The sequence below is a fragment of the Mesoplodon mirus genome, assembly GCF_964341445.2.
Source record: "Mesoplodon mirus genome assembly, chromosome: 3".
NCBI lineage: Eukaryota > Metazoa > Chordata > Mammalia > Artiodactyla > Ziphiidae > Mesoplodon > Mesoplodon mirus.
The window spans coordinates 185,553,316-185,580,389 of NC_138978.1; the positions used below are offsets into that span (position 1 = coordinate 185,553,316).

The following is a 27,074-nucleotide window of genomic DNA, read 5'->3' on the forward strand; positions in this document are numbered from 1 at the left end:
ATTCCCTTGTATGTTATTTGTTGCTTTTCCATTGCTACTTTTAATTTTTTTTTTTTTTTTTTTTTTTTTTTGCGGTATGCAGGCCTCTCACTGCTGTGGCCTCTCCCGTTGCGGAGCACAGGCTCCGGACGCGCAGGCTCAGCAGCCATGGCCCACGGGCCCAGCCGCTCCGCGGCATGTGCGATCCTCCCAGACCGGGGCACGAACCCACGTCCCCTGCATCGGCAGGCAGACCCTCAACCACTGCGCCACCAGGGAAGCCCTAATATTTTTTCTTTGTATTTAATTTTTGATAGTTTAATATGTGTCTTGGCGTGTTTCTCCTTGGATTTATCCTGTATGGGACTCTCTGCACTTCCTGGAATTGACTGACTGTTTTCTTTCCCATATTAGGGAAGTTTTCAACTACAGTCTCTTCAAATATTCTCTCAGTCCCTTTCTTTTTCTCTTCGTCTTCTGAGACCCCTATAATTCGAATGTTGGTGCATTTAATGTAGTCCCAGAGGTCTCTGAGACTGTCCTCAAATCTTTTCATTCTTTTTCTTTATTCTGCTCTGCGGTAGTTACTTCCACTATTTTATGTTCCAGGTTACTTATCCATTCTCTTACCTCAGTTATTCTGCTATTGATTCCTTCTAGAGAATTTTTAATTTCACTTATTGTGTTGTTCATCACTGTTTGTTTGCTCTTTAGTTCTTCTAGTTCCTTGTTAAACATTTCTTGTATTTTCTCCATTCTATTTCCAAGATTTGGGATCATCTTTACTATCATTACTCTGAATTCTTTTTCAGGAAGACTGCCTATTTCCTCTTCATTTGTTTGTTCTGGCAGGTTTTTACCTTGCTCCTTCATCTACTGCGTATTTCTCTGTCTTCTCATTTTTCTTTACTTACTCTGTTTGGGGTCTCCTTTTCTCAGGCTGCATGTTCATAGTTCCCACTGGTTTTGGTGTCTGCCCCCAGTGGTTAAGGTTGGTTCAGTGGCTTCTGTAGGCTTCCTGGTGAAGGAGACTGGTGCCTGTGTTCTGGTAGGTGGAGCTGGATCTTGTCTTTCTGATGGGCAGGACCACATCTGGTTATGTGTTTTGGGGTGTCTGTGAACTTAATATGATTTTAGGCAGCCTCTCCGCTAATGGGTGGGGTTGTGTCCCTGTGCTGCTAGGTGTTTGGCCTGGGACATCCGGCACTGGAGCTGGTTGACCATTAGGTGGAGCTGGGTCTTAGTGCTGAGACGGAGATCTCTGGGAGAACTCTTGCTGATTGATATTACATGGAGCTGGGAGGTCTCTGGTGGTCCAGTGTCCTGAACTCGGCTCTCCCACCTCAGAGGCTCAGGCCTGACACCAGGCCAGAGCACCAAGACCCTGTCAGCCACATGGCTCAGAAGAAAAGGGAGAAAAAAGGAAAGAAAAAGTAATCATGTTAAATAAATAAATAAATAAAATTACAAAATTAAAATAAAAAATTTTTTTAATTGTTAAAATTTTAAAAAAGTAATAAAAAAAAGAAGAGAACAACCAAATCAATAAACAAATCCACCAATGATAACAAGCGCTAAAAACTATGCTAAGGTAAACATAAAAATCAGAAACAAGTCAGTCGCAGACAGCAAGCCCCAAGTCTACAGTTGCTTCCAAAGTCCACCACCTCAGTTATGGATTGATTCGTTGTTTGTTCAGGTGTACCACAGATTCAGGGTACCTCACGTTGCTTGTGGGGATTTAATCCGCTGCTCCTGAGGCTGCTGGAAAGATTTCTCTTTCTCTTCTTTGTTTGCACAGCTCCTGGGGTTCAGCTTTGGATTTGGCCCCGCCTCTGTGTGTAGGTCGCCCTCAGGCCTGTGTTCCCACCCAGACAGGATGGGGTTAAAGCCGTGGCTGATTAGGGGGCTCTGGCTCACTCATGCCAGGGGTGGGGGGAGGGAGGGGTACGGTGGTTATAATTGGAATGTGGGATGAGCCTGTGACGGCAGAGGCCGGCGTGACATTGCAACAGCCTGAGGCACACCGTGTGTTCTCCCAGGGAAGTTGTCCCTGGATCATGGGATCTTGGCAGTGGCGGGCTGCACAGGCTCCTGGGAGGGGAGGTGTGGATAGTGACCTGTGCTTGCACACAGGATTCTTGAGGGCTACAGCAGCAGTGTTAGAGTTTCACACCCACCTCTGGGGTCCGAGCTGATAGCTACGGCTCGCGCCTGTCTCTGGAGCTCGTTTAGGCAGTCCTCTGCCTTCTGTGGGCAGACAGGGAAGGAATCTGCTCTCCTTGCGCACCCCGAAACAATGGTCTCTTGCCTCTTAGGCAGGTCCAGAGTTTTTCCTGGAATCCCTCCCGGCTAGCTGTGGTGCATTAGCCCCCTTAGGCTGTGTTCACGCAGCCAACCCCAGTCCTCTCCCTGGGATCCAACCTCTAAAGACCTAGCCTCAGCTCCCAGCCCCCACCCACCCCAGTGGGTGAGCGGAAAAGCCTCTCAGGCTGGTGAGTGCTGGTTGACAGTGATCCTCTGTGTGGAAATCTCTCTGCTTTGCCCTCTGCACGCCTGTTGCTGAGCTCTCCTCCATGGCTCCGAAGCTCCCCCCCTGCCAACCCCCATCTCCGCCAGTGAAGGGGCTTTCTCGTGTGTAGAAACTTTTCCTCCTTCACAGCTCCCTCCCAGAGGTTCACATTCCATCCCTATTCATTTGTCTCTGTTTTTCCTTTTTTCTTTTGCCCCACTCAGGTACGTGGGGATTTTCTTGCCTTTTGGGAAGTCTGAGGTCTTCTGCCAGCATTCAGTAGGTGTTCTGTAGATGCCCCATGTGTAGATGTATTTCTCATGTATTTGTGGGGAGGAAGGTGATCTCCACGTCTTACTCCTCCACCATCTTGAAGGTCCCCTCTTCAGTTACTCTTATCAAACCTTTAGAACAGCAGCTATCGTCACTATGATGTACTTGGATTTCCATTTGCAAACTTCCTGAGCATGTGGAATTAGGGACTTTCAATAACATATTTTCTTTCTGCTTTTTTTTTTCCTTTTCAGTAATTTGCATTTATAAGCACTGGATAGTGAAAGGCCTTCAAAGCATCAAAAACAGTACAGTGCAGCAATGTAAGATAGGGCTCCATCAATACAGTATTGTTTCCAACATACCCTGTTCCACTCTTTAAAGAGTTTACTCAAGAAAATAAATGTAAAAATTGTCAATCTCTTTATTCAGGAAGGCAGACCATTTTTAAAATGTTGTCACTTCAATTGTTTAATTCAGAGGACAGCAAACTTTTTCAGTAAAGGGCCACATAGTAAACACTTTAAACTTTACAGGCAACATGGTCTTACCATAACCGCTGAATTGTGCAGTTGTAACATGACAATGCCTAGACGTGTAATTTTCTGTGTTCTAATAAAAACTTTATTTACAAGAACAGGTTTCTGGCCAGATTTGGCTTGTAGCATGTAGATTGTGGATCCCGATTTATTTATAAGTTTAAATACACTTCATATAGTTTCCTTGGATCTTTCAACCCTCTCATGATTCTCTGGATTTCACAGAAATTATGTATGCTAACTTAAAAATTCATGTAATATAGAGTAATGGCATTCATGAAAATCCCACTACCTGTAAGTAACTAATGTTAACAAATGACAAACATCATTTCAGACCTTTCTCAATTCATGAGTGGTTTCTTGGTAGCAAGCAACAGAAACAACTCTGATTAATTAAGGCAAAAATGAATTACTGTAAGAGAACTGAGCAGTTCAAAAAGTGGACAAGAAAGTGGCAGAGTCATACTTGTACAGAAACTACAAATAGCTTGGCCCAGACAAGCTTGTGTCTCAGGTTACATACAGGAGGACACCCCTACTGGCAGCAGCAGCACCACCACTTAGCAGCCCTGGACAATTGCAGCCCTGCTTCTGCATCCTCAACAATTCTAGAGACAGTGAGAAGAAACCCTAACTGACCCTAAGCCATGCATTGTTTTGCCTCATCCTGCTTCTTGGTCCCAAGGTGGAAGCATCCAACTGGCAATCTTGTGGTCAAGTGCCCATGTGAGCTTTAGCTATCCTTTCATTTACCAAAATAATAATAATAATAATTAATTAAATTATATTTCTGATCATTTTCTCTCCACATCTCTATCATCTTCTCTCTGTTGTAATTTCTTGATCTTTTTTCTTATGCATTGATGATGATTATCTCGAGGCTTTCCATCATGCTATCGATTTAGATTTTAGCTGTTGCTATTCTGTTCCTTGCTTTTTTCTCACTTGTCTATTAAATCCTTCATGATTTTTTTTTTCTAATTTCCAATTTGTTTCTCTGCCTCTGCAATATCCTTTTTCATCTTAAAGGGAATACATATCTTTTTTTTCCCCTGGAGCTATGTGGTTGTCTTTTTATCTTGAGATCCTTTCTTTCCTTTTGGCTATATGTACGCATATTTCATATTTCTTCCTTCAAATTCATCTGGCTTATGCCTAGTATGGGCAGATCTGTCCAGACTTTTCATTTGTTCTGACTATGGTCTACGTCTTTTCTTTCCAGTGCTACTTAGTCTTCCTTCAATCTAAACTTTGAGAACTGAGTGTTGCTGTTAATGTACTTGTCCGTAGCCTTGGAGTAAAGGTGGGAGGAATGGGAGTGAAGTAGAGGATATGGATGGATGCATTGAACAGGATTCTAGGACATCTAGTTTCTCTGTCCCTTCCGAGATCCCATTAACTATCTTTTGAAGCAGCACCCCCTCCATTTATGCACATGCATCTCCCACTCCTGGGGACCTCAGCTTCTTCCCCCAACTCAGAACAAGCTTAGCAGGGTGGCCAACCCTGACTCCTCTTCCTGTCTGTACAAACTCTACTCAGGTTCACTTCATTTCAAATTAGAGAAGATTCCTTGGTTTATATTTCTTTCTCCAGGAGCAAAATTAGGAACTTTTTGTGAGATTTCAAAGTCAGTGCCATTTATTTGTTCCTTTCCCTTTATATGTGCTCCAAGATTTGCAGCTGGTCTTGTTAATGTTATTATTTTTGTTCTAATTTTTCCATGTTGTTAGGTATTTTGGAAAGGCCATTCTGTTATACTAATCGATCTATTCTTCTCCAAAAACATAAACTTTTTGTTTGTTAGTTTGGGGTTTTTTGTTTTGGTTTTTGTTTAAGTTTTGGGTTTTTTGTTTGTTTGTTTTTGTTTTTTTCTTTCAAATGTTTATTTTATATTGGAGTATGGTTGATTTACAATGTTGTGTTAGTTTCAGGTGTACAGCAAAGTGATTCAGTTATACATACACATATATCTATTCTTTTTCAGCTTCTTTTCCCATATAGGTTATTATGGAGTATTGAGTAGAGTTCCCTGTGCTGTACAGTAGGTCCTTTTTGATTATCTATCTTATATATAGTAGTATGTATATGTTAATCCCAGCCTCCTAATTTATCCCTCCCCCCATCTTTCCCCTTTGGTAACTATAAGTTCAAATATATAAACCTTGAAAGTTCACAATTTATTCCTAAATCTCTTTCCAGCAAGGTGATTCATATCCATAGCTTAGAACCTGTAACACACAGACTCTAAGATGGCATCTGATTATCTCCTCTTCCTGGTACTTACACCTTTGTATAATCCCTTCCCCTTGCATGTGGTCAATACCTGTGACTTGTATTCAACCAATAGACTATGGCAAAAGGGGATGGGCTGTTAGTTCTGACAGTGATACCTAAGATTGTAAACCACCTTGCCAGGAGACTCTCTCCCTTGTGGGCTTTGATAAAGCAAGCAGCCATGTTGGAGGCCCATGTGGGAAGGAATGAGGGCAGCCTCCAGGCAATAGCCAGCAAGAAAACGAGGCCCTCAGTTCCAACAGCCTGCAAGGAACTGAATGCTGCAATAACTACCTGAGCTGGAGGAGATCCTTCTCCAGTAGAACCTTGAGGTAGGGCTATAGTCCAAGGCAACACCTTGATTGCAGCCCTTTTGAGACCCTGAGCAAGAGGACCCAGCTAAGATCTGCCCAGACTCCTGACCCACAGAGACTATGAGATAAGAAATGCATGTTGTTTTGAGCTGCTCACTTTGTGCTAAGATGATGACACAGCAATAGATAACTAGCTCAGGAACACGTGACTCTATGACTGCAGTGAATAAAGCTGATAGAATCACCAGCAAAACATGGCATAATTCTCACCCAAATACTGTGCTCCGAAAATCCATGTTCTCCTTTAATGGAGGCTCTTTCTCAAGCATGTATCTAAGCATTGAAACTAAGATTATAAACATTTCATTAAGAATTGGTGACTGACTCTGTTCTGTGATTGATGCTTGTTAAGTTCTCCATCTGATACCAGTGGTACTCAAGGCTCAGCATGGTCAGTATGTTTAGTAAGGCTCTACTACAACATCTTCTGTTCATTGATTAGTCAAGCTCATGTCTGTCCAATGTTTAGTTTGGAATCTAGAGACCACTTTCTGTGGGAGCACATTTTCCCAAACGGCTCTTGGTTAATTGAGATAATGGCAATTGTTTGTTCATTTTGACAGTTTGTCCAAATGGGGGAAAAAAAGTTAAAGGAGAAAAAAAATATGACTTTTCAGAGCACAACATAGTTGATAAAAATGGACCATACTTCCCTAATTTACCACACAATCAATCTCTGAATTCACTGTTTATATATAATTATTCTCTGATGTTAATAAAATAAGAGCATTTAGGAAATCTGACTGTGGTACATAGAGCAAACTTGATGAAAAGAGACCATGCCCCACAGGGCTTTAAAAAATGGTATTTAGGGCTTCCCTGGTGGTGCAGTGGTTGAGAGTCCGCCTGCCAATGCAGGGGACGTGGGTTCGTGCCCCGGTCCGGGAAGATCCCACATGCTGCGGAGCAGCTGGGCCCGTGAGCCATGGCTGCTAAGCCTGTGCGTCTGGAGCCTGTGCTCCGCAACGGGAGAGGCCACAGCAGTGAGAGGCCCACGTACAGCAAAAAAAAAAAAAAAAAAATGGTATTTAAAATATTTAGAAGGGTAGTCATGCAACTTTGGTATACCCTTGCCCATACGTTTAAAAAAATCAAAACAAAACAGAAAGATCCTTAATATCTATAGAACTGTTATTGCTCTTGTATGAGCACAGACTCGGCAAATATTTCTGAAGCAACTTTTGGTGAATTGATGAAATACTCTATGTATTTATTCCCTGAACTACAATTGTCCTAACAGTAGAATGACAAATTTAAAAAGGAATCAAAGAAGTACAGCTTTTACTAGATGACAACTAATTAAACATCACATTAGAGTAATTACAATAATGGTAAAAGTATGATGCATTAATAGAACACTGTCCTTCTCAGAGGCCTAAGTGCTTCACAGGCTTTTTTTTTTTTTTTTTCTCTTTCAAAATGTTCTGTGGAGAAGACAGCTATGTAGGTAGAGATCTATAAAGGTTTTCTACATTGGCAAAAACTTAAAAGACAGGAATAGGTCCTTTTACCTACATAGTAGCTTAAACAAATACTTTCAGATTTCTACCAAAGTAAGATCTATTAGAATAATGAAGTCTGGAGGATGCATTTGCATCATGGGTAGAATAATTTGAAATAACATCCTTAGAAAGAAGAAATAAAAGTGAATTAAATATTAATATGTGTTATCTAGATGACCTAGAATTCTTAGCTCCCATTAAAGGGCATTTTGGCCACATGGCCCTAATCTGTGATCTGCCGTTCAATGTCTTTTGATTTCAGGATTGGCAGAATTCTGTAATGATGAGGTGAGGCTGAACAATACAGGAGACCCCAATACAGGAAAAAATATAGCATTTTCTTTTTCCAGCCAGAAGTGGGAAAATTAGTCAACACGTTTTCTACCATAAGGTGTAATTGGATTCAGAAAAAGGCTAACTTAAAGAGGACCAGGTCTGACATGTAAAACCTCACATGATAACAAGAATCAGTTTGGTTTGTTCGCTGTCATTCCTTATTATGATCTTTGTCATGAGAATGGATTCATGTTGTGCCATTTTCTGTTCTTGTTACAATCTTTGTCACATGAATAAGATATCAGGATGTTAATGCCTGGCATACAGTCTTCTGTGTGTGATGATAGTTACAAGACTACGCTGACCTTTGCAGTATTATGTATTCTGATTGGTTGTTCATTTCACCTCTTTCCCACAAGTTAATAAGGCTGTAAAAAGGAAAGAACTGAAATGGCCAGCCAGTCAAGTTATAGAATATTGAAAAGGTCAGAGCAGTACAGCACAGAGGAAAAAAAATTATGGAATATATGGTACATTAAGATTCTTGTGACAATGATTATAACAAGAATGGGAAAGGATACCCATTTATGTTATTTCAATCTAGAGCACCCCACGGGATGATATTCCCGGAATAGCCATCACTTACGCATCTGTGAGTCATACATGTGAAAATATCTGTTTATACTGGTTTTGGCTTAAAAACTAATTATATAGAAAATATCCTACTATTCAGAAAATAAGAACATTAAAAGTAAGATTTTAGCCTTAGAAGTGGACATTCATGTTATTAACATTTTAGTAGGTCTTTGTATTTGAAGCTGAAGGAAAACTTCCTTACATGTGAAATCTGTTGGGCATATGAGATTTATTTTGATTGTTTCTTCATTTAACACTGTTTTTCTTCAAAATAAAATAGAAAAGTAGGACTGAAAGAATTAACCTTTTTGGAAGTCCTTTAGAATGTGGAATATTCTGAAATAGCATTGAGGATTTTATTTTAAAATTTTGTGTGATCTATATGAAATATGTTTCTCCCTTGTGATTGCATGATACTGGCCAGCATACAAAGAATCCTTCCTTTCCACTGAATCCTCAGTGGAGAGAGAAAGAAAGGGAGAGAGACACTTAATTCAGAAATTCTTAAGTTATTGTTCTCAGGTGTGCAATAATGTTTATTCATTTTTTACATACTTCATGGTTTCATTTATTATAAAGTCTAGAATGAGCAAAAAATATTATTATGATCAAAATCAGAAATATGTAGGTGCATATATGTCCATAATTATTATATATTCCCGGTGGAATAGCCTGTTATCATTTTTAAACGTCTCTCTTTACCCCTAATAACGGTTTTTGTCTAACAGTCTATTTTATCTGATATTAGTATAACCAATTCTCTTAGGGTTGCTGTTTATGTGATATAGCTTTTCCTTTTCTTTTTTTATTCATTTTTAAAATTATTTTTATGCATGTTTTAAGTTTTCTTATAGAACAACTGTACTAGATTTTGTAGTCTGTTAAGACAGTCTGGTTTAAAAGTTAGGTTTGCACTTTCTAAAGATGCACTGTTTCACTAATAGAGTAAACATTTTACAGCCCAAAGCTAGAATCTAAATGTATCATTAATAAAAATGCCAAATGCAACCTCATTATTTTTGCAAGCAAAGAAAATGAATTTTGATCATTACTTTAAGACCACCTTGAACATGGATCAAATAACCCTAAAATCAGTAGTTCTGCATACTTCAGAAGAATCTCCATGGGATTCCTGATACCCTCTGATGTTACCCTTCAGTAGTTCTGGAGTGGAACTCAGGCGTGTGAATGTTTATGAAATACCCCCCGGGCGATTTTGACGTGGGTGAGCCCTGGAACACAGGTACAGACAGTCCCACTGTGTAAAGAGTTTAGTGCAATCCCCACTTAAAGCCCGATGGCACAGACCACAGCCAAAGAAGGTGGACGAGGGGGACTCCAAACTCACAGTGCCTGGAGGCGGGAAGATGGGGGGCTGTGGTTCCAGAACACAGAATCTTAACCGGGCCTGCACCATCCACTGATAGTCACCAATAGGGTCAGCGCTGAGGCCGACCACACAGGAGTGGTCACCTGTGATAGGAAGTGCTTATCGCTTGAGCATTTTCTAGCTTGATTCTTGAGGCTGAACCAACAGGGATGCCTTTTCCAGCCCACTGAAAACAAAGTTTATGCAAAGAAAAGTGGTAAAGCCCAACCCTCTCAAAAGGGAGGATCAGAGGGCCTGCATTTTTAAGATTTTCCCCCCAATATTTAGGAGACCAAATTGGTAAAGTTTAAAGGAAGAAAGAGAAGGCAGGGAGAATGAAGTGGAGAAGAGCTGAAACCTCTGGATCCTGTTTTGGTTTTGAATCTGGAGATTTTTGAGCTTCAGCAAGGGTTGAAATCCTGTCATTTGCTCCAGGTCTGTGAATTGAGTTGTATGTTAGTGGGGCTGAGAGAACATTTGACTCACTCAGCTGCATGCTTCCTGGAGATGTACACGTTCTTTTTTCAGCTGAACGAAATGGTTATGTAATTGCATACTTCTCATAATTATTGAGTAATTATATACTTCTTATAATTACTGAGTAATCATTGTTCTATAACTAGGACTTAATGTTACAACTAATTGTATAATTACCATGTATTAATGTTATCTGGGAAACTTAGAATAAAGTGGTACTTAATATATTTCCCCCTGCCATGCCATTTTCAAAGCTGGCAATAGTGTTCGTTTTACAGCCTGAAATTTGCTTCAAAGACAAACAAAATACAAGGGAAAAAAACCTCACCAATGTTATCATTATAGATGTTAACTCATTGAGCTTACGACTGCACCAGGCTTAAAATGTGTAAAACTGTATTCTCCTGGCTTATTTTTATAATTTTCATTGTTGTTTTGCAGTTTACCATCTTTTGTAAGATGTGTACAGTTATACTATAGAAGCAATAGAGCATCTGCCTGGGTCTCCTGGGATACACTGACCTTTTTGAAATTTTACAGCTGGGCATGTGACAATAGCAGCAATTGTTTCAGCTATAACTGAAAATGTTTTTAAGGAGCTAGGCATTATGGGAACTTGAGAAGATCTACAGATGTGGATAATGAAATTTGTCTTAGACCATGGTTAGAAGGGATTCATATTCATCTTAACCACGTTTCTTGAGTGTAAGAACTATGTCTTACTTGTTTGGTGCATACTGTTATCAGCACCTAGCAAAGTCTACTCCCTGACCTGTTGGAAAGAATCTATGAAAGCTAGTGTAGCATAATTTGGAAATGTCTTTTCAATGCATTAGGAAATTACCAACAGCTACTTTGTAGGTTTCATAACTTCTTCACTCATATATTTTGTTGTCTATTCAAATTTGGGGAATGTAAAACCATTCTTAACCTGTGAATATGTCTTTATCTTGTTTTACTAAACATGAATAGAAATTATTAGTCCCATGTTTTAGCCCATAAGTACCATTTATTTTCTTTGGAACAAACCAGTCCTTTGCCAATTTCAAGTTCAGAGTAGTAAATTCTTGCCCTAACTAGGGATTTCTTCTGTTCATGAAAAACACTTAACCTACCTGTGTATTTTGCAGCAATAAAATTCTCAGCTAAGTTCTCCAACCCAAAGTTATTATAAGTATCTTTTTAAAAATTTGATATATTTTTAAAGTAACCTTACCCATGCTCATGACTACATAGGAGCTCCTCTTTTCATCATTTGATCTTTATTAATTTTAGAGTTTGAAATACAACCTGATGGAACAATTGCCCAGTGGTAGTGAATGAGATTAGTGTTGTTTTATTAATTGAAGAACCTTAGAATTTTGATTAATAATATATTGTTGGGGGCTTCCCTGGTGGTGCAGTGGTTGAGAGTCTGCCTGCCGATGCAGGGGACACGGGTTCGTGCCCCGGTCCGGGAAGATCCCACATGCCGTGGAGTAGCTGGGCCCGTGAGCCATGGCCACTGAGCCTGCACGTCTGGAGCCTGTGCTGCGCAACGGGAGAGGCCACAACAGTGAGAGGCCCGCGTATCGCAAAAAATAAATAAATAAATAAAATAATAATAATATATTGTTGGATGGAGGTGGGGGAGGAATATAGTAGGTAGGTAGTTGAGAAAGTAAAATACAGAGTGAATAATTCTTAATCACTTGCTAGTTCTAAATATTTGTCTGGAATGTATCTGCTGTATGGATTACAAGAAACAGTAATATTCTTAGCTGCTGTTGATGAACATCTGCTGTAAAGAAATCCCACTTAACCTTGGTAATAACATGGCAATTGAAGGAGTACTCTCATTCCTAGTTCACAGAAGAAAAACCTGAGGTTCAGAAATATTAAGTGACTTACAAAGAGCACGCTACTGAAGAGTAAGGACAGGTTCAAATGCAGAAACTCTTTGATCACCAAATTTATGTACTTTCTTTGCACTATACTCTACTAAACTATGTAAAAATACACTATTTTTGTAAGTACTGTAACTTAAATTTTGTCTACTGTACAATGGAAGATCACACCATATTTTACCTTTTAAAACATTTAAACAATAAAGATTATATCAGTATCCAGGGATCTTGAAAATATGCTTTCCCCTTGAAGTCCAGCATCATGTGTGTTTTTTGTTTGCTTATATTTTGTATAATTTATGTGGGAAAAATGAAAGGTACATAGTAAAAAGTGTTTTGGCAAAGGAAGAACGCTACTTGAAGTAAATATTGCTATTCTTAATTATTTTTTCTGTGTTTTAAGAGTAAGTATAACTAAATTTTACCAAATTAAGCAACATTTTGAAAAATTTGCCTCATGGAAACTTTTCAGGAAAGCCTCTATCATAGAAAGTGAAATAAATGTTACAGTACAGTTTTCGGTTGTAGCCCTATTTTTATTTTAAGCCTAATTTCTAATTCTCCTTAACCTTGAACCCAGTTGCCTAGAAGAGGGAGATAAAATATTGTTATCAGACAGCAGTATTTTCCTATATCCTCGACATGCTAAGATTTGAGAATGGGTTTGCTGAAGTTTTGGAAGGATGGTAGTGGTAGGATGTGGTGATGCCACGTTTATGGTGATTCTTATATACAGCTAGGCAACTGCTACATTTACCCATAGAGCTAAAAAAATAGATCTTCTAATCAAAGTGGACACATATTACTTCCCATCCCTAGTGACTTTTCAGGATATTTTGACCAAATCTGATTTAAAGACACATTAGATAGAAAGCAGTCAGCTCACCTTTCAAGCGAAATGAGCAGAAAATACACCAATTGATAATAAATAAAACATATGACACATGCATTTGCATGTACTGTTTATATCCAGAACCATTCTATTTGGGGGAAAAGAGTGTGACTTCCTTCCAGTCCACACATCAAAGAAAATTCAAGGATTTAAAAAAAATCTCAAACAGTTGTAAATAATCCATTAAGTGATCAATTTATATATCTGCCCAGTAGTTTTACTTATAGGCATGATACTTGTGATTAGGTTTCATACTGTCTTAGACTATCAGTCCAGTTATTTCAATCCCTGTGCTAAATAGATTAGAGAACATAATATTAACTGAGGTAACACTTTGTTCACAAAATAATAAAAGTATGCATGTTGATAATAGCCATGTAATGTCTCTCGGGGCGTTGATATATAGTTCTGTTTAGTACTGTATATTTAGAAACCCAAGAAAATATTCAAATAATAGCAGGAAAGAATCCTAAGTATGCACCAATTTAAATATTTTTCTGTTTTTAATCAGCAGACGACAACTACACTCTTCTGAATGGCACACAAGTCATGTACAGTGGTGAAGAGACCAGCCTTTCGGTGCTCATCGATGGGTTGATTCCTTTTACTAACTATACAGTACAAGTGAATGTTTCAAATAGCCAAGGCAGCTTGATAAGTGATCCCGTAATGATTTCCATGCCGCCAGGGGGTAAGTCTATGAACAACGTTGGTATCTAAATATATATAAATGCCCTAGAACTAAATCTCCACTGAACACCTTGTTTATTGTTAGAATTAATTTTTTTAGAACTTAGAGTCTCAGTTGTATTTCTGGTTGTTTCTGTTCTTGTTTATTCTATTGAGACCCTTTTATTGATGTTGTTTCATTGAGACCACTTTCATCTCGCACTGAGTCTACATGTATGTGTATGTACACACACATGTATCTCTTGCTTTATGCATGTTAAGACTGGGAAATGCTTTTTTGTCTGAGACTTCATTTAGATTCAAAATTTATGTTTTCCATTTGTGGTTTAATTTTCTCATACAAGTGGATCTCATTCCTGGTTTTTTGTAGAACTAGTTTAGAAGTATATCTAAACCTCTCATTTGATAGGAAAAAAAAAAAGCAGAGTGAGGGTAATAGAATAGGAAAACTCTATTCACACCACTGGAAAAACATCTTTAAATTCCATGTCCTAATGATTAGAGTTCAATAGCATCATTTTCACATGTGAAATGTGACACAATCTGGCTATTTTTAACTATTTCTATGAAAAAAGATTGACTTATTCAGAATTATTGTGATCTGCAATCAACTCCACCCTTGTTCTAACTATTTATGGGAACTAATTATTAAGAAAAATCTCCCTTAGATTGATATGTACAGCCCTTGAACAGAAAGCATGCCTCAAAACTAATAAGAACATGATTCTCGATTTGGTGTTTAGAAAGGTATGTTTTTTGAAAATACCAAAGGAAAAGGACCCTAGGACACCCAGTGTCGGCTTGTAGCCCAGCTTCAGGAACCAGTGCGTTCTGTACTAAAGGATAATGTCCTTACTGTGTTAAGAGCATTCTGCAGGGCTGGATAAAATCCCTCTCTAGTCGTAAAGAGTATAAAAGCAACAAAGGTCTCATCACCAGAGGAAAATAAGGGTTAATCTACAATTCGTATGGAATCCCTCTTCCAAGGAAGAATTCATTACCTGCTGTGTCATAAAAACCACTCACTATTATCTACCTTTTATGACATTATAAGAATTAATGAATGGATATTTACCAAACACTTGAAACTCTAAATGGCTGAAGCCACATTGTTTAAGAAAAGAACGCTTGAAAGCGACTTTTGGGGCAGATCAACTCAGTTGCATATTGTATGAACAAATAATAAAGAAGGAAATTGAATTTAGGTGGGTGCCTGTTTAAGAACTGAGACCAAAAAATCAAAACAAAACAAAAGAAACTAGGTATTCCTATCTTCATTTTTCACTGTAACCCAATATGCTTGAAGGGATAAAAAATTGGGATGACTCTATACCTTAATATATAATACCCCTTGTTTATATTTAGGTAGTAAAGAGTGATTAGTGCTTTAATGGAGATTCTTCCGTGGTATAGTGACATCTTAACAGAATATGTGGCATATTTGAGTTACATACTCATTTTCTGGCTAAACACTGATTTAGATAGTTTGTAATTTACACCAATTTACATTGCATTCATAAAAGGGGTGAATTTAATTCATTGTCTGTACGTTTAGGAATGTATGGCCTAATAATTTATAATATATGTGTGTATCTACGATTCAGTTAAACACAGCAAGCTGCCATTATTAACTCAATATACACTGTGCGAATATATCTGTCAGTGGGTTAGTAGAAGGGTTAATATTATGCAAACAGGAGCAAACTGAATATTGTTTTACGGTGGTACAGTTGGACTGAAGTCAACTGCTGAGTCTTATTTTCATCTCTACTCTGTGGTTGCTTATCCATGTCATTATCATAATGCTCCGGAAGCCAGCACTCTCTGGGCATCATGCAATCATTCACTTCATGTACTCAGAAATCCAGAATTTGGGAGATGGCCCTTCACCAAAAGAGGAAGCAAAATGTCTTCAAAGACAGACAGTGATTTCCTCAGGTTTATTACAGCCATTAAGACATACTTCTTTTCATCATTAGATTGTTGTTGATTACAATTAGGAAACTTATAGCTTTGAAATTATCTTTTTTATGACCTTGTGGCAGTTTAAAGGTGATACCTCATTGATTAAATAGGTTTTAGTTCATGCTTCCTTTTACTTAATGATCTGAAAACATATTATCCTGATTTACACATAAAATCATGCTGAAAAGCATGTGGCATTCACTAGAATATGTGTGTTTAAGTAGAATTAAATTAGTACTGAGAGTTATTAAAGAAATCTTCCATGCCTTTATCCAGTGAACTGTGTTTCATACTGAAATGAATAATAAATGAACCGATGTACAGAAGCGAACCAACTTATGGGCAGAGAAAGTTCTATATGCTATTTACTTTTCCATTATATTTGGATTGTTATCATTATTGCCATTTCCTTGATTTCAGTATTAGATCTCTTTTATGGTGATGTTGAATTCCCACTATCTTTCAAGGCTGAATTATGCAAGATCTGTAATAACACCCTTAGCTATGTTTTCTTTCCAGTGTAGTTTAAAAACATAAGAATAGAAAGTCTGGGCAAGACAGAAATGCTAATTGTTTTTCTTTATCAAGTGTTTGCTCTCAAGTGTGGCTCAGAAAAGCCTCCTTTACCCCCTTCATCTGGCCAAGTCCTACTCATGTTTAAGGTTTCAACTTGGAAGTCAATCCATGGGGAAGTCATCTTTTACCAACCAAGGCTGAGATAGGGCCCTTCTGTATCCCCAAGTTCAATCATATTATATTGAAATTGCCTGTCTCATCTGACTGTCACAATCACTGGTTATAAGCACCTACACAGCAGGGACTGTTTCTTATTCACATTTTTACCTTCAATGCCTAGACCAAACCTGACACATGGTCGGTGCATAATGAATAATTAGTGAGTGAATGAGTAAATAGATAAATCAGTCAAGATAGCTTAATTACCAGTTTTAAGTTGTAAGCTTATCATTGTTCAGGCCTGCTCAGACCTCATCTTCTACCTGAGCAACCTTATAGCCAGCTGTGGAAAAGGTGACCTCCTCTGTATAAAATTGTCCAGTGCAGAAATGCTGTGGCCATGCAGATGTAATTGTTAGCCCAGACTATAAGAAGGGCAGGAGTATCAGAAGTAAGAAATATTCTCAAATTGTACTAATTCACCATTCCGGTTCCTTTCCTATTGTAGTTACTTTACTTAGGTAAACATAGGATAACAGACGTTGGTTAACACTGGAATTTGGGAGACGTAAGGGGACATAGCACAAAGAATTTTACCCTGGTACATCATCTCTTAGTTAATGGTTATGAAACATCTTATTTGATGCTAGCTCTCTCTGTTTTCTTCTGATGAGAAAAATGATGATTAACGTGCAGTTTTGTGTCTGCCAATTATACCTCAATAAGGCTGGGGAAAAGAAGTCCAACAATATCTAATTTCAAACCCTCGTTAGTTCTATCAGATCTTCCTTGTTTCGTTAATGTTGTTTAATCAAATTAATCATATTAAAAAAATAAGTCTTAACTTTGACCGAAGAAAAGGAAAATATGATTAAACAATATGATAAACACAAGTTATTCTGAAGATGGAAATTAAGACAAGTGAGATCATGAGACCAATAGCTCAGCACATAGAAGGCCAGAGGCAAATCCCTATAGCTCACATTTTTTATTTTAAAAATTCATTTGAAATATTATTTGGTCCACTGGAGGAGTTTGGTCTTTTGTTTTCTTCTTCAATTATGTAGCATATCCTTACCCACTTGTGTGTACTCAGGCTTTTGTATTTCTACAATTACTATATTTTTAGGTTGTTTGTAGTAGCATAATGCTCATATTTACCACTAAGATACTCTTAGAAATGAATATATTTAAATCCAAGCTCTTGAATAGCGTTAGACTGCAAGTTCAAAAGTTCCAGGGAAAGAATTAAAAAAATAAAAGAGACTCCAAATGTTAATCCATAAATATGAAACTTTCTTATGACCTTTACCCCTTCAAGGTCTGGAGTTACTAATGGGGTTAGGATTTCAACTCTTAATGGGGGCTCAGTGCATTAGTGTTTTGTATGCATGGAATTCAGCATTCGGTTTAATAAGTGGTTGACATTGGTGATGTCCCTTAATTTGCTTAAATCTAATTGGCTCTTTTATCAGTCAAACCTGTATGGATTGGCAATTGATCAGAAAGGGTCAGCCATGACTCCGCATGTAGTTAAACGATGGAAGCACTAGTTAAAGTCACAGGTGCATGATAATAAGCCAAGGAAGCACAAATGAGCTTAGAGGAGGAAGCCAAAGAAGCTTAGAAGTTTTGCAGGATCTTCAAGTTCAGAACAAAGGCATTGTGGAGTATAAATTTTAAATACACTGCATTTTGCCTCCAGACTTAAACCTTTTTTTTTCCAGATGAACTGAAATCTTGTCTGAAACTGTCTCTGTTACATCAAAGAACTACTCAGAAAGCTAAAAGAGACAGAAGAAGCATAAAAGGGCATAGTTTAAAATGATTAGTGACAAATTCCATACTGACGAGCTAGAAACAGATTTTTTATGAAAGTTTTATATTTTTCCAAAAGAAATATTTTTATTCTATTTATCTTTTTCTGAACTGCTTTATTGTAACAGTGAAAGGAACTCGGAGCCTCCTTAGTTTGTGAACTTAATCCAGTTTTCTATGACAGGAAACAATTTGTCATTTATACCTTAAAATTGGTGAGAATTATTATAATCTACAAACTTCATAAAAATACTAGGCTTGAGGAATGTATTCCTTTTCCAACGACGTGATATTAGAAAAGCAAACACTCAAAAAAGCAAAATGGTTGTGAGTGGTTTCTTAGGGTTTATTTTAGTTTCTCTCTCCTTGTCTTGACCTCCCCCCCAACCTAAAACATCCATGAAAGAAAAGGAGTGATATCCATTTGGAATTAACACTTAGACACATTGTAAAAGCATACACTTTGGAATCCTACAAACTTGGATTTGATTCCCCTTCTTTCACTCACTGGCTGAGGGACTGCGAGCGAATCCACAGACCTCTCTGAGCTTCATTTTGTTCCTCTGTTAAACAGGCCTGATGATAATTACCCCCTGATAGAGGATTAAACAACAGTTTATGTAGCACGCTCGGCACAGTGCCTGTCTTGATTAATATTTGGTGCTTGCTATTGTCTTTGTTCCTACTAAGGCTCTTTTCTGGCCTCTTGCAATATTGTGATCTAAAGTAAGAAATACATAAGTGGGCTTGGTACCTGTTTCTGGCACAGAGCTCCTAAATCCCTTGGAATTTCCTAAACACAGAGAGCCATAAAAGTCTCTTTTGTTATGTTGATGAGATGCGTTCTGGAAAGCGCCCAAGGACAGAGGCTTGTTGCCAGAGGAGCCGACCATGTGGTTAGAAGATTGGAACTTTCAATCCCACCCTCTCCTGACCTCTTGGGAGGGGAGTGGGACTTGAGATTGAGTTCAGTCCCAAATGGCCAATGAGTTAATAATCATGCCGCTGTAATGAAGCCTCCGTAAAAACCCAAAAGGATGGAGTTCGAGAGCTTCCAGATTGGTGAATACGTGGATATTTGGGAGAGTGGGGAGTTCAACAGGGCATGGAAGCTCCGCGCCACTCCCCACATTCTTTGCCCTGCGTATCTCTTCCATCCAGCTATTCCTGAGTTGTATACTTTGTATTAAATCAGAAATCTAGTGAGTAAAAGGATCTCCTGAGTTCTGTGAGCCACTCTAGCAAATTAGCAGAACCCAAAAAGGGGATTGTGGGAACCTGATTTATAGCCAAAGTATAGGTAACAACCTTGACTTGCCATCCTGAGTTGGAGGGGGATCACTGGAACCTTCCATTTGGTCAGAAGCACAGGTGACAGTCTAGGCTGTGAATGGCATTGGAGGTGGCAGGGAGGGGGACTGGAAACGAGCAGTCTTGCAGGACTGAGCCCTTACCCTGTGGACTCTGATGCTATCTTCCGGTTGATAGTGTCAGAATTGAGCTGAATTGTAGGACACTCAGCTAGTGTCCAGAGCTTGGCTTAGTGACATGAGGGAAACCCCCCCCCCCAAACACTTTGGAATTGAGTGTGCAGAACCCTTTTACCTCCAAAGGCTGGAAAATGCCCTGGAGAGAGGGCAAGTGAAAATCACAGTTTTTGACACATGCTGGGGAGACCAGGATAATTTTGTCTGGCTACATTTCTATCCCTTCCTACTTTAAGCCCTCAGAGTGACATAGGTGACATAAATATGGCCAGCCCAATAGCCCTGCTCAGGGGTGGTTGTGATGTGTATTGGATGATGAAGCAAGAAGGATGAGAAGTGATTTTCCATTTGAAATAGCTTAAATATCTACCTCTGTGACTTCCGGATCATAATTTTCAAGTGATTTTTACATCAAACTCTCTTTGCTTATCTTGGGATTTCAACGGGCAGAAAAGCAGCACATTTTTTCTTGATAGATTCATACTGAGCCACTTATTAAATACAATTTTTTGGATTATTTTTTCATTTCCATTATATGTATATTTTTTTTCATAAATAAACACTTCTATAACTTGTTAATGCTAAGCCAAGAGAAAAGAACTTTTTTGGTAATGTTTTTTCACCTTTTCCAAATTTCCCTCACATACATCTTTTTTAAAAAGTTAAATCTTAGAATTTATTTCATTTTCAAAAATGAAAAAAAAAGTTTATTTCATTTTTCACCAAATAGGAAAGCATAGTAATTGTTCAGTAAATGCACTTTTGAACAACTAAGTGAAATATTTGCTTTTTAAAATGTAACATATAATTTTTGCCCAATAATATTGCTAAAAGAGTAATGTCACCCACTGATTTTTCAGAGATCGAACTGCTGGATTAATTTTCTTTTAGATTTTAAAAGACTGGAATTCTCTTTCAGTTATGTATTACTGTGTACTCAAACCATCTCAAAAACTTAGCAATTTAATACAGCCACTCTATTATTTCTCGTGATTGTAGGTAGTTGTCATTTGGGGAAAATACAACAAGTCTGCTGGTGACCACAAAACTTAGCCTTTGGACTAAAACAGATGACTATCCTTCTTGGTATGTTACAGAGTAAATGGAAATTTTTTTATTAATCCAGCAAGTCAGTTAAGAGTACGTAGGTCAAGAGAGTACCAACTATGCACCAGAAGGAAAAGAAATGCTTTAAAGGAAGCAGAATGATGACTGCCCTGGGAGCAGCTTACACTCTTAGGAGGGGTGGGACAGTGCTATCAAATCTCTTAGGTTAAATGTTACAATAGCTTTGCCTTTAAACAAAAGAAAAGAAAGGAAAAATAAATCATTGGCTATAGTCCTTCAATTGATTAGGAACTGAGTCTCAGACTTGTGGTATGACTTGCACAGTGAACTTATTTTTCTCCTTCAGTTTCTAAAGGAAAGAACTGAATTTTCTTTCCTTTTTTCTTATCTCACCTAAAAACCCTAAGACCTCAGAGGAGTGGACGGTAGGTAGCGCTATGGACCAACCATAGGGAAAATGATGTCATTTTTATGACAGGATGCCCAAGAGAATTAGGATCAATTAGAAGCTCAAAAAGCAGGGGTAGGCCAAAAAATAAATAAGTAAACAAGAGTTGCAAATTCAAGCTTCATTTTATCTTACACTTTCTCTGTAGCTGTAGCAATGAGAAGTATAAAATATTGCCATGCCTTTTCAAATCTGTTCAGTACAACGTCAAGATGCTATTTTTTGTTTTTTTAATGAAATTAATAATCCCCCAAAATGTAAAAGTTTGCTTGCAGTGTGCAACTATAGATACCATCAGCACATGTTTTCCATTTTTCATCTGCTCTGAATCTACTCTGAATTATTTGCAAGACGTAAGTTGAAACTTCAAGGTGCAAGTGGCCAGGAGATACTTAAAAATAGAAAGAATGCAAAGGGCTCTAAATTAAAAAAAATAAGCTGTAGGTTAGAAATTGAAATAAACAAAAGGCCCAGATGGTATCTTACCTTATACAGAGGGCAGAAGGAAAGATGAGTTTAGCTGCCTTTTATGATGTAAAAGCCACAGTGAAGATATAGGATTGTGGGGAATAGCATTCGTTACAAGAACATTCTACAGCATAAACACACGGTTTGTCTTTACCTTCAGCATATTAAAAGCTACACGATTTATATTACAACCAGTTCATATGAATCTTTAGAATAGCTGTACAGAATGTTCTACCTCTGTGTGTGTCTTCCAAATGTGCTGCTCTTTTTCCCCTGGAAAAATCAACCCATTCAAAGTGATGAGATAGGCAAATTCAATGAATAAAAAGTCTCTAAATTCTTAGTAAAAGAAATAGTGTGCTTTTGGAAACACATACCAGGGCCATTTAGTTGAACCTGTGCTTTCTCCCAAGTATAAGGATAAAACCAAATTTATAGCCTCCCCTATTTATAACTATCTTAAACAAGCTCTCATCCCTTTATGAAAAACCTTACCTTTACCTTCTTAGAACTGATAGTTTATTTACCCTGCTCTGTGTCTCCGTGTGTATGTTTGTAAAATTACATAAACCAAAGAGAAGGATACATTTCTATTTTACAACTTGTGGAATTTTCCTCATTTTCCATATTCACCATCTTGGCAATGAACGTCCTGCTTATAAAAACACTGTAGAAAGAAACTAACTTCTGAGCCAGGAAGAAGACGAGGGAACTTTGAAGTGTGCTTACTGTGGACTCAACAAGCCTCCAGCAAAGGGCTGCCAGCCTCCCACATTTGCATACTCTCATGTAGTTTGTATAGTAACACACAGGCCCCCACACACAATTAAGTGCCATCTTTAGAGTACCCTGGGGCAAGAGAGAGACAAAAAAAAAAAAAAAAAAAAAACCTCACACTTCTACTTTACCAGGGGAGAGGGGTGGGAAATATTATCCCTTTAAGTTCCATTGATATTGAAAAATAATATTTTTAAAAAGAATAAGTACAATTCCCCTTTCGGTTTTTTTTTTTTCATCTTGGAATAAAGGCTTATCTATAACTTTAAGGTTAAAAAAAATCATGTCAGTCTGACTGGCTCTGCAGTTTGAAAGCAACTTGAAGTTTTATTTGAATTCTTATAGTGCCCTGAAGAAAGTTTTGCTTTTTTTAAAAAAAAATAATCTCTTATTCTTTTCTTTTTCCTTTGTTATCATAGATGGACTCTATGCCTGTCTTGCATAAAATTCTATGAGCATTTACCTGGCTGCATAAATATTTTTACAAAAGTGAGACAACTTCTTTATATATCTTAGGTACTTAAAGACCATATTTCCAATCTCTTTTCCTTAAGAACTTCAAGAAGATTCTTACTGTATCTCTACAAAGAGATATAGATCAGCCAGAGTCTAAAGGTTCTGTACAGACTTAACGAAGTATACATTGTGACGGCAGTGGGCAAACAGCCACTATGATATTCATGATTATGAATTAACTGAGCTAAAGGAAAATAGAAATGTGAGGGTGTCTAGTGCACACTTTCTGACAGCACTCCTCTTTACATTTTGATCATCTTGGAACTTACACCCTCTTCCATTTTTATTTAAATGTTTCCTATGTATGTATCATGCTTATCTACTGGAGTATAATTCCATGGCAAGGACAGAATGAATGGATGGGTGGTGATGGATAGGGGGCTCAGAGGTGATCGTCTCTCCTCTCTCACTTGCTCTTACCTCCCTCCCTCCCTCTCTCTCTCCCTCTTTTTTCTTTTCCTTTCTTTTCTTTCTTTCTTTCTTTCTTCCTTCCTCCCTCCCTCCTTCCCTCCCTCCCTCCCTTCCTTCCTTCCTTTTCTTTCTTTCTTTCTTTCTTTTTTTCTTTCTCTTTCTTTCTTCCTTCCTCCCTCCCTCCCTCCCTTCCTTCCTTCCTTCCTCCCTCCCTTCCTTCCTTCCTTTCTTTTCTTTCTTTCTTTCCAGATCCCTCTCACCATTTACATTGCCTCTGGGCACATTCTACTAAATTAGTAGTGCTGTAACCATGACCTTGTGTTATTTTTGCATCCAATATGCCATCACCCTTTCCATCCTCTTTTGCTTAAAGTGCTCCAATTTCCCTCTGGGCACCCTGGACCCTCCCATGCTAAGAACATCATAAGCCCCTGGCCACAGTAATTGTTTTCAGGGATTACAGATGTTCCAGTCAGAGTCAATGAGATGCAGTCTAGCCAACAGAGGCATATGTCATGCCCTGGATTTTAACCTGGGATTCAGTTGAATCTGCCACCAGTCGTATTGCCCCTCAAAAGGTGTGAAAAGGTAGCCAACATGGAAGAAAGCAGAGCAGATCTGAGGGAAGGAGGTAGACGCGATTCTCGTGATACCATTTGATCCCAAGAATGTGATTCTGCCGAAAATCAACTTTTCCCCTGGATTATTCCATCACAGGGGCCAACCCCTTTCATTATTTAAGCCTGTGTGTGTTAGGTTTTCTGCCACTTGAAAACAAAAGAGTTTAAATCACAAGATGTTTGAGAGAAAGGAAAAAAGTAGTGAGCTTTAGAGAAGTTTCATAACTTCTTGAAAATCATACCAAACAGTGGCAGCTCAACGTATGTGTTTGCTTTTGTTTGAGCTCTCAAATGTGTAAACCTCAGGAAGCAAACCCGATGTGAAATGAAATGACGACCTTGATGATGAAATTGCGGACCCCATTCCAAAGATGCTCCTCTGAACCTCTTCATCTGGCAATCTTCTGAGACCCTTCTCCGCTGCTTTCAGCTCTAGCAATGATTCTTGCACTAATTAGCTCTTTGGGCTGAGTTAAATAACTTTACTTGACTATGATGCAGGCTTCTCATCTCTAAAATGACAGACTTGACCTAGATCAGTGGTTCCTGCAGTGTGATCCCAGACTAGGAATATCAGTGTTTCCTGAGAACATGTTTGAAGTGCAGATCTGGAGCCCAATCTTCAACCTACTGACTCAGAAATTCTGAGGCTGGGGCCAAACAATCTATATTTCAGTAGATGACCCCCACGTTGTGTTGTTGGAGTCCATGCCCAAGTTTGAAAACCACTGAACTAGATCATTTTTAAAATACCTTCAAATAAAAAATATGACATGATCCTATCTATGGCTCTATGCCACACTTATCACTGGGACACAGAATTACTGAGGGAAAATAGGTGGAACGGGCCCCTACGCTCAATGTGTTTTTGACTCTAGAAGCTCCATTCTCAAGACCTGAGGCCTTTCCAGTGGATGGGAGCCGACATATTGCTCCCAGTCTCCCTGAGTGGGGCAGAAAGAGATACCATGGATGACCAGTTTCAGAGGCTGAGTCCTACCTGTGGCACAAAAAGCAACAGGTGTGGAGTTTTGTGCCCTAAGGGGCACTAACCGGCCCTACCGTGAAGACTCTGTCAGCTGAATTTCCTCAGCTCTTGAATCCCTACACAGAACATCTGCTAGAAGGAACCCCATGTAACTAAAGCCTGAGTCTGCTTCCTCTGGGGAATTTTCCTTAATGAGCATCTTGTGGCTTCCCCTCCTCTGTGGGATTTTTAAATGTGTTTCCTCAGTGACGTCTTTATCCTGGATTCCAGAGTTTGCTGGCTATCAGACCTCGTAGTTAAGATTCTTCCTTCTAGGAGTTCACAAGTACAACTCCACAAAGTTGGCTGAATTTGTTTTCCGGGTGCCTAGACAACAATTAAGATGATGTGATATTTTATTTGATAAAAATAATTTTCTTTGATATAATAACTTCTCAGATAGTACTTTCTAGATGCAGGCATTGTTTTACACATATTAACTCATTTATTTCTTGAAAATTTTATGAGGAAAGGGATACTATTATCCCTACTTACACATGGGGAAGCTGAGGAAAAGAGATTGGCTTGCAACTAGTTCATTACGGTCAGGCAACTAGTAAATGGCAGAGACCATATTCAAACCTAGAGACTGGCTACAGAAACCTGGTTCTGAGCCACTGCACTGTTACCTCTTTGAAACACCTTCCACTGACCATTTCTATGCGGCTTGACTCTACAGTGGTACCAAATATAATTTCAACAGAATTGTTTGGTTGAAGTATCAGGTGTTCAGAACGTGTTGCCAGTGAACTAGAGAGCTGTTCTCACTTGGCTTCATGACCCAAAAACGCTTAAAGTTTACAATCTAATGAGAAGAAGAAAATTCAGTTAAAACAGACTTTTTACAGCCTTACAAAGGAGCACTAAGCAGAAGCAAAGTTATGGAGTTGACCAGTTGGAACATCCTTTCCCGGTGTGTGGATACAGATACTTACTTGCCCACCAAGTATTTCGACCAACTTCTTTCATATTCCCCCATGACTTTATGTCTAAGATAAACTCTAGTTAGAAGAAGAGAATATTAAAATAACCTCATATTTATCTATTTAGGAGAAAAGATGCATTTAACTTTTCTGAAAATTTTTCTTTTTCTCAATTTTTAGCTCTCAAGTGACATGAGTGGAAATGTACACTTCTTTCTTTGGCTCGTAATAGAAAGTTTAAGCTTTCAGATTTGAATTGCTGGTGCATAGGCTTTTGTGTAGGTGTACAATAGACAATCTCATTAGAACTTGTGAAAATCCATTTACCCCAAACACTAGTATGTAAGAATGGTGTCGTTATTGCTAATTACTAAATTGTCCTCTCTTTGGGCCTATATTAAAATTGAATTTCCTGTGTTAATGCTCTCTATATATCAAGGGAAAGGAATAGATGTGATCTTCTGATTGTATATAATTTAAACTCTTATAAAGAGAGTCTGAATTTATCTAATGATGTTAATTTTGAAAAAATTTTTTAAATTCATAGAAAGAGCAAGAGAGCTCATATTTGTAAAAAGGAATGACTGACTGAATGAATCTTTTTCTCCTTGGGCTAAAACAATGTTTCAAGAACAGATTAAAAAGCACATCAGTCAGATGAGGACACTTAATTCCACGTGGAATATTGGCGAACCCAGGAGTATAAACAGTATGAGCATGTAGGGGAATCGTTCCCTGGCGTGGTCTCAGGAAGGGCCTTCTGTGTCTTCTGGGCCCTCAGGAAGGAGGACCACCTTCCTCATGAAAGCCTGAGGTTGAGGGTATATCCACAAAAGAAGGCTTGAATCTCGTTCACATGTTTGACTCTCTAAATCAAGGAAGCGTGTGTCTTAAACTGTGTATTTGTTAAGCACATTGACTGCAGCATCTGTCAGACTATATGACTTTGAACTTCACCACCACCCACCATCCCCAGCATGTTCATTTATTGATCACGTGACCCCGGGAAAGTTATCTCTTCTCTAGGCCTCAATTTGTTCATCTGAAAAGTGATTTTGTCATTACATAACCATCCTCAGTGGGTTTTGGTTAAGGGGGAAAGGATGTGTGTGCCCTGGGAATATCAGCTGGCATAGAAGTAAGTGCCTGACTATTTTTTTAAAGAATAGAAAGCGTGACACATAATAAG

At 38.4% G+C, this 27,074-nt stretch overlaps 1 protein-coding gene across 2 annotated transcripts in view; it reads left to right on the top strand.

Moving 5' to 3' along the window:
* Nucleotides 1–27,074, top strand: part of USH2A (usherin) — a gene marked incomplete at both ends in the record, with an annotated part of 772,061 nt that overhangs the window by 461,011 nt on the left and 283,976 nt on the right. The window contains one exon of one of the 2 annotated variants that reach the window (XM_082613798.1): nucleotides 13,504–13,683. In XM_082613798.1, coding sequence (XP_082469924.1) covers nucleotides 13,504–13,683 — 180 coding nt within the window. The remainder of the gene's footprint in view (nucleotides 1–13,503; nucleotides 13,684–27,074) is intronic. The other variant, XM_082613799.1, reaches the window with a different exon arrangement.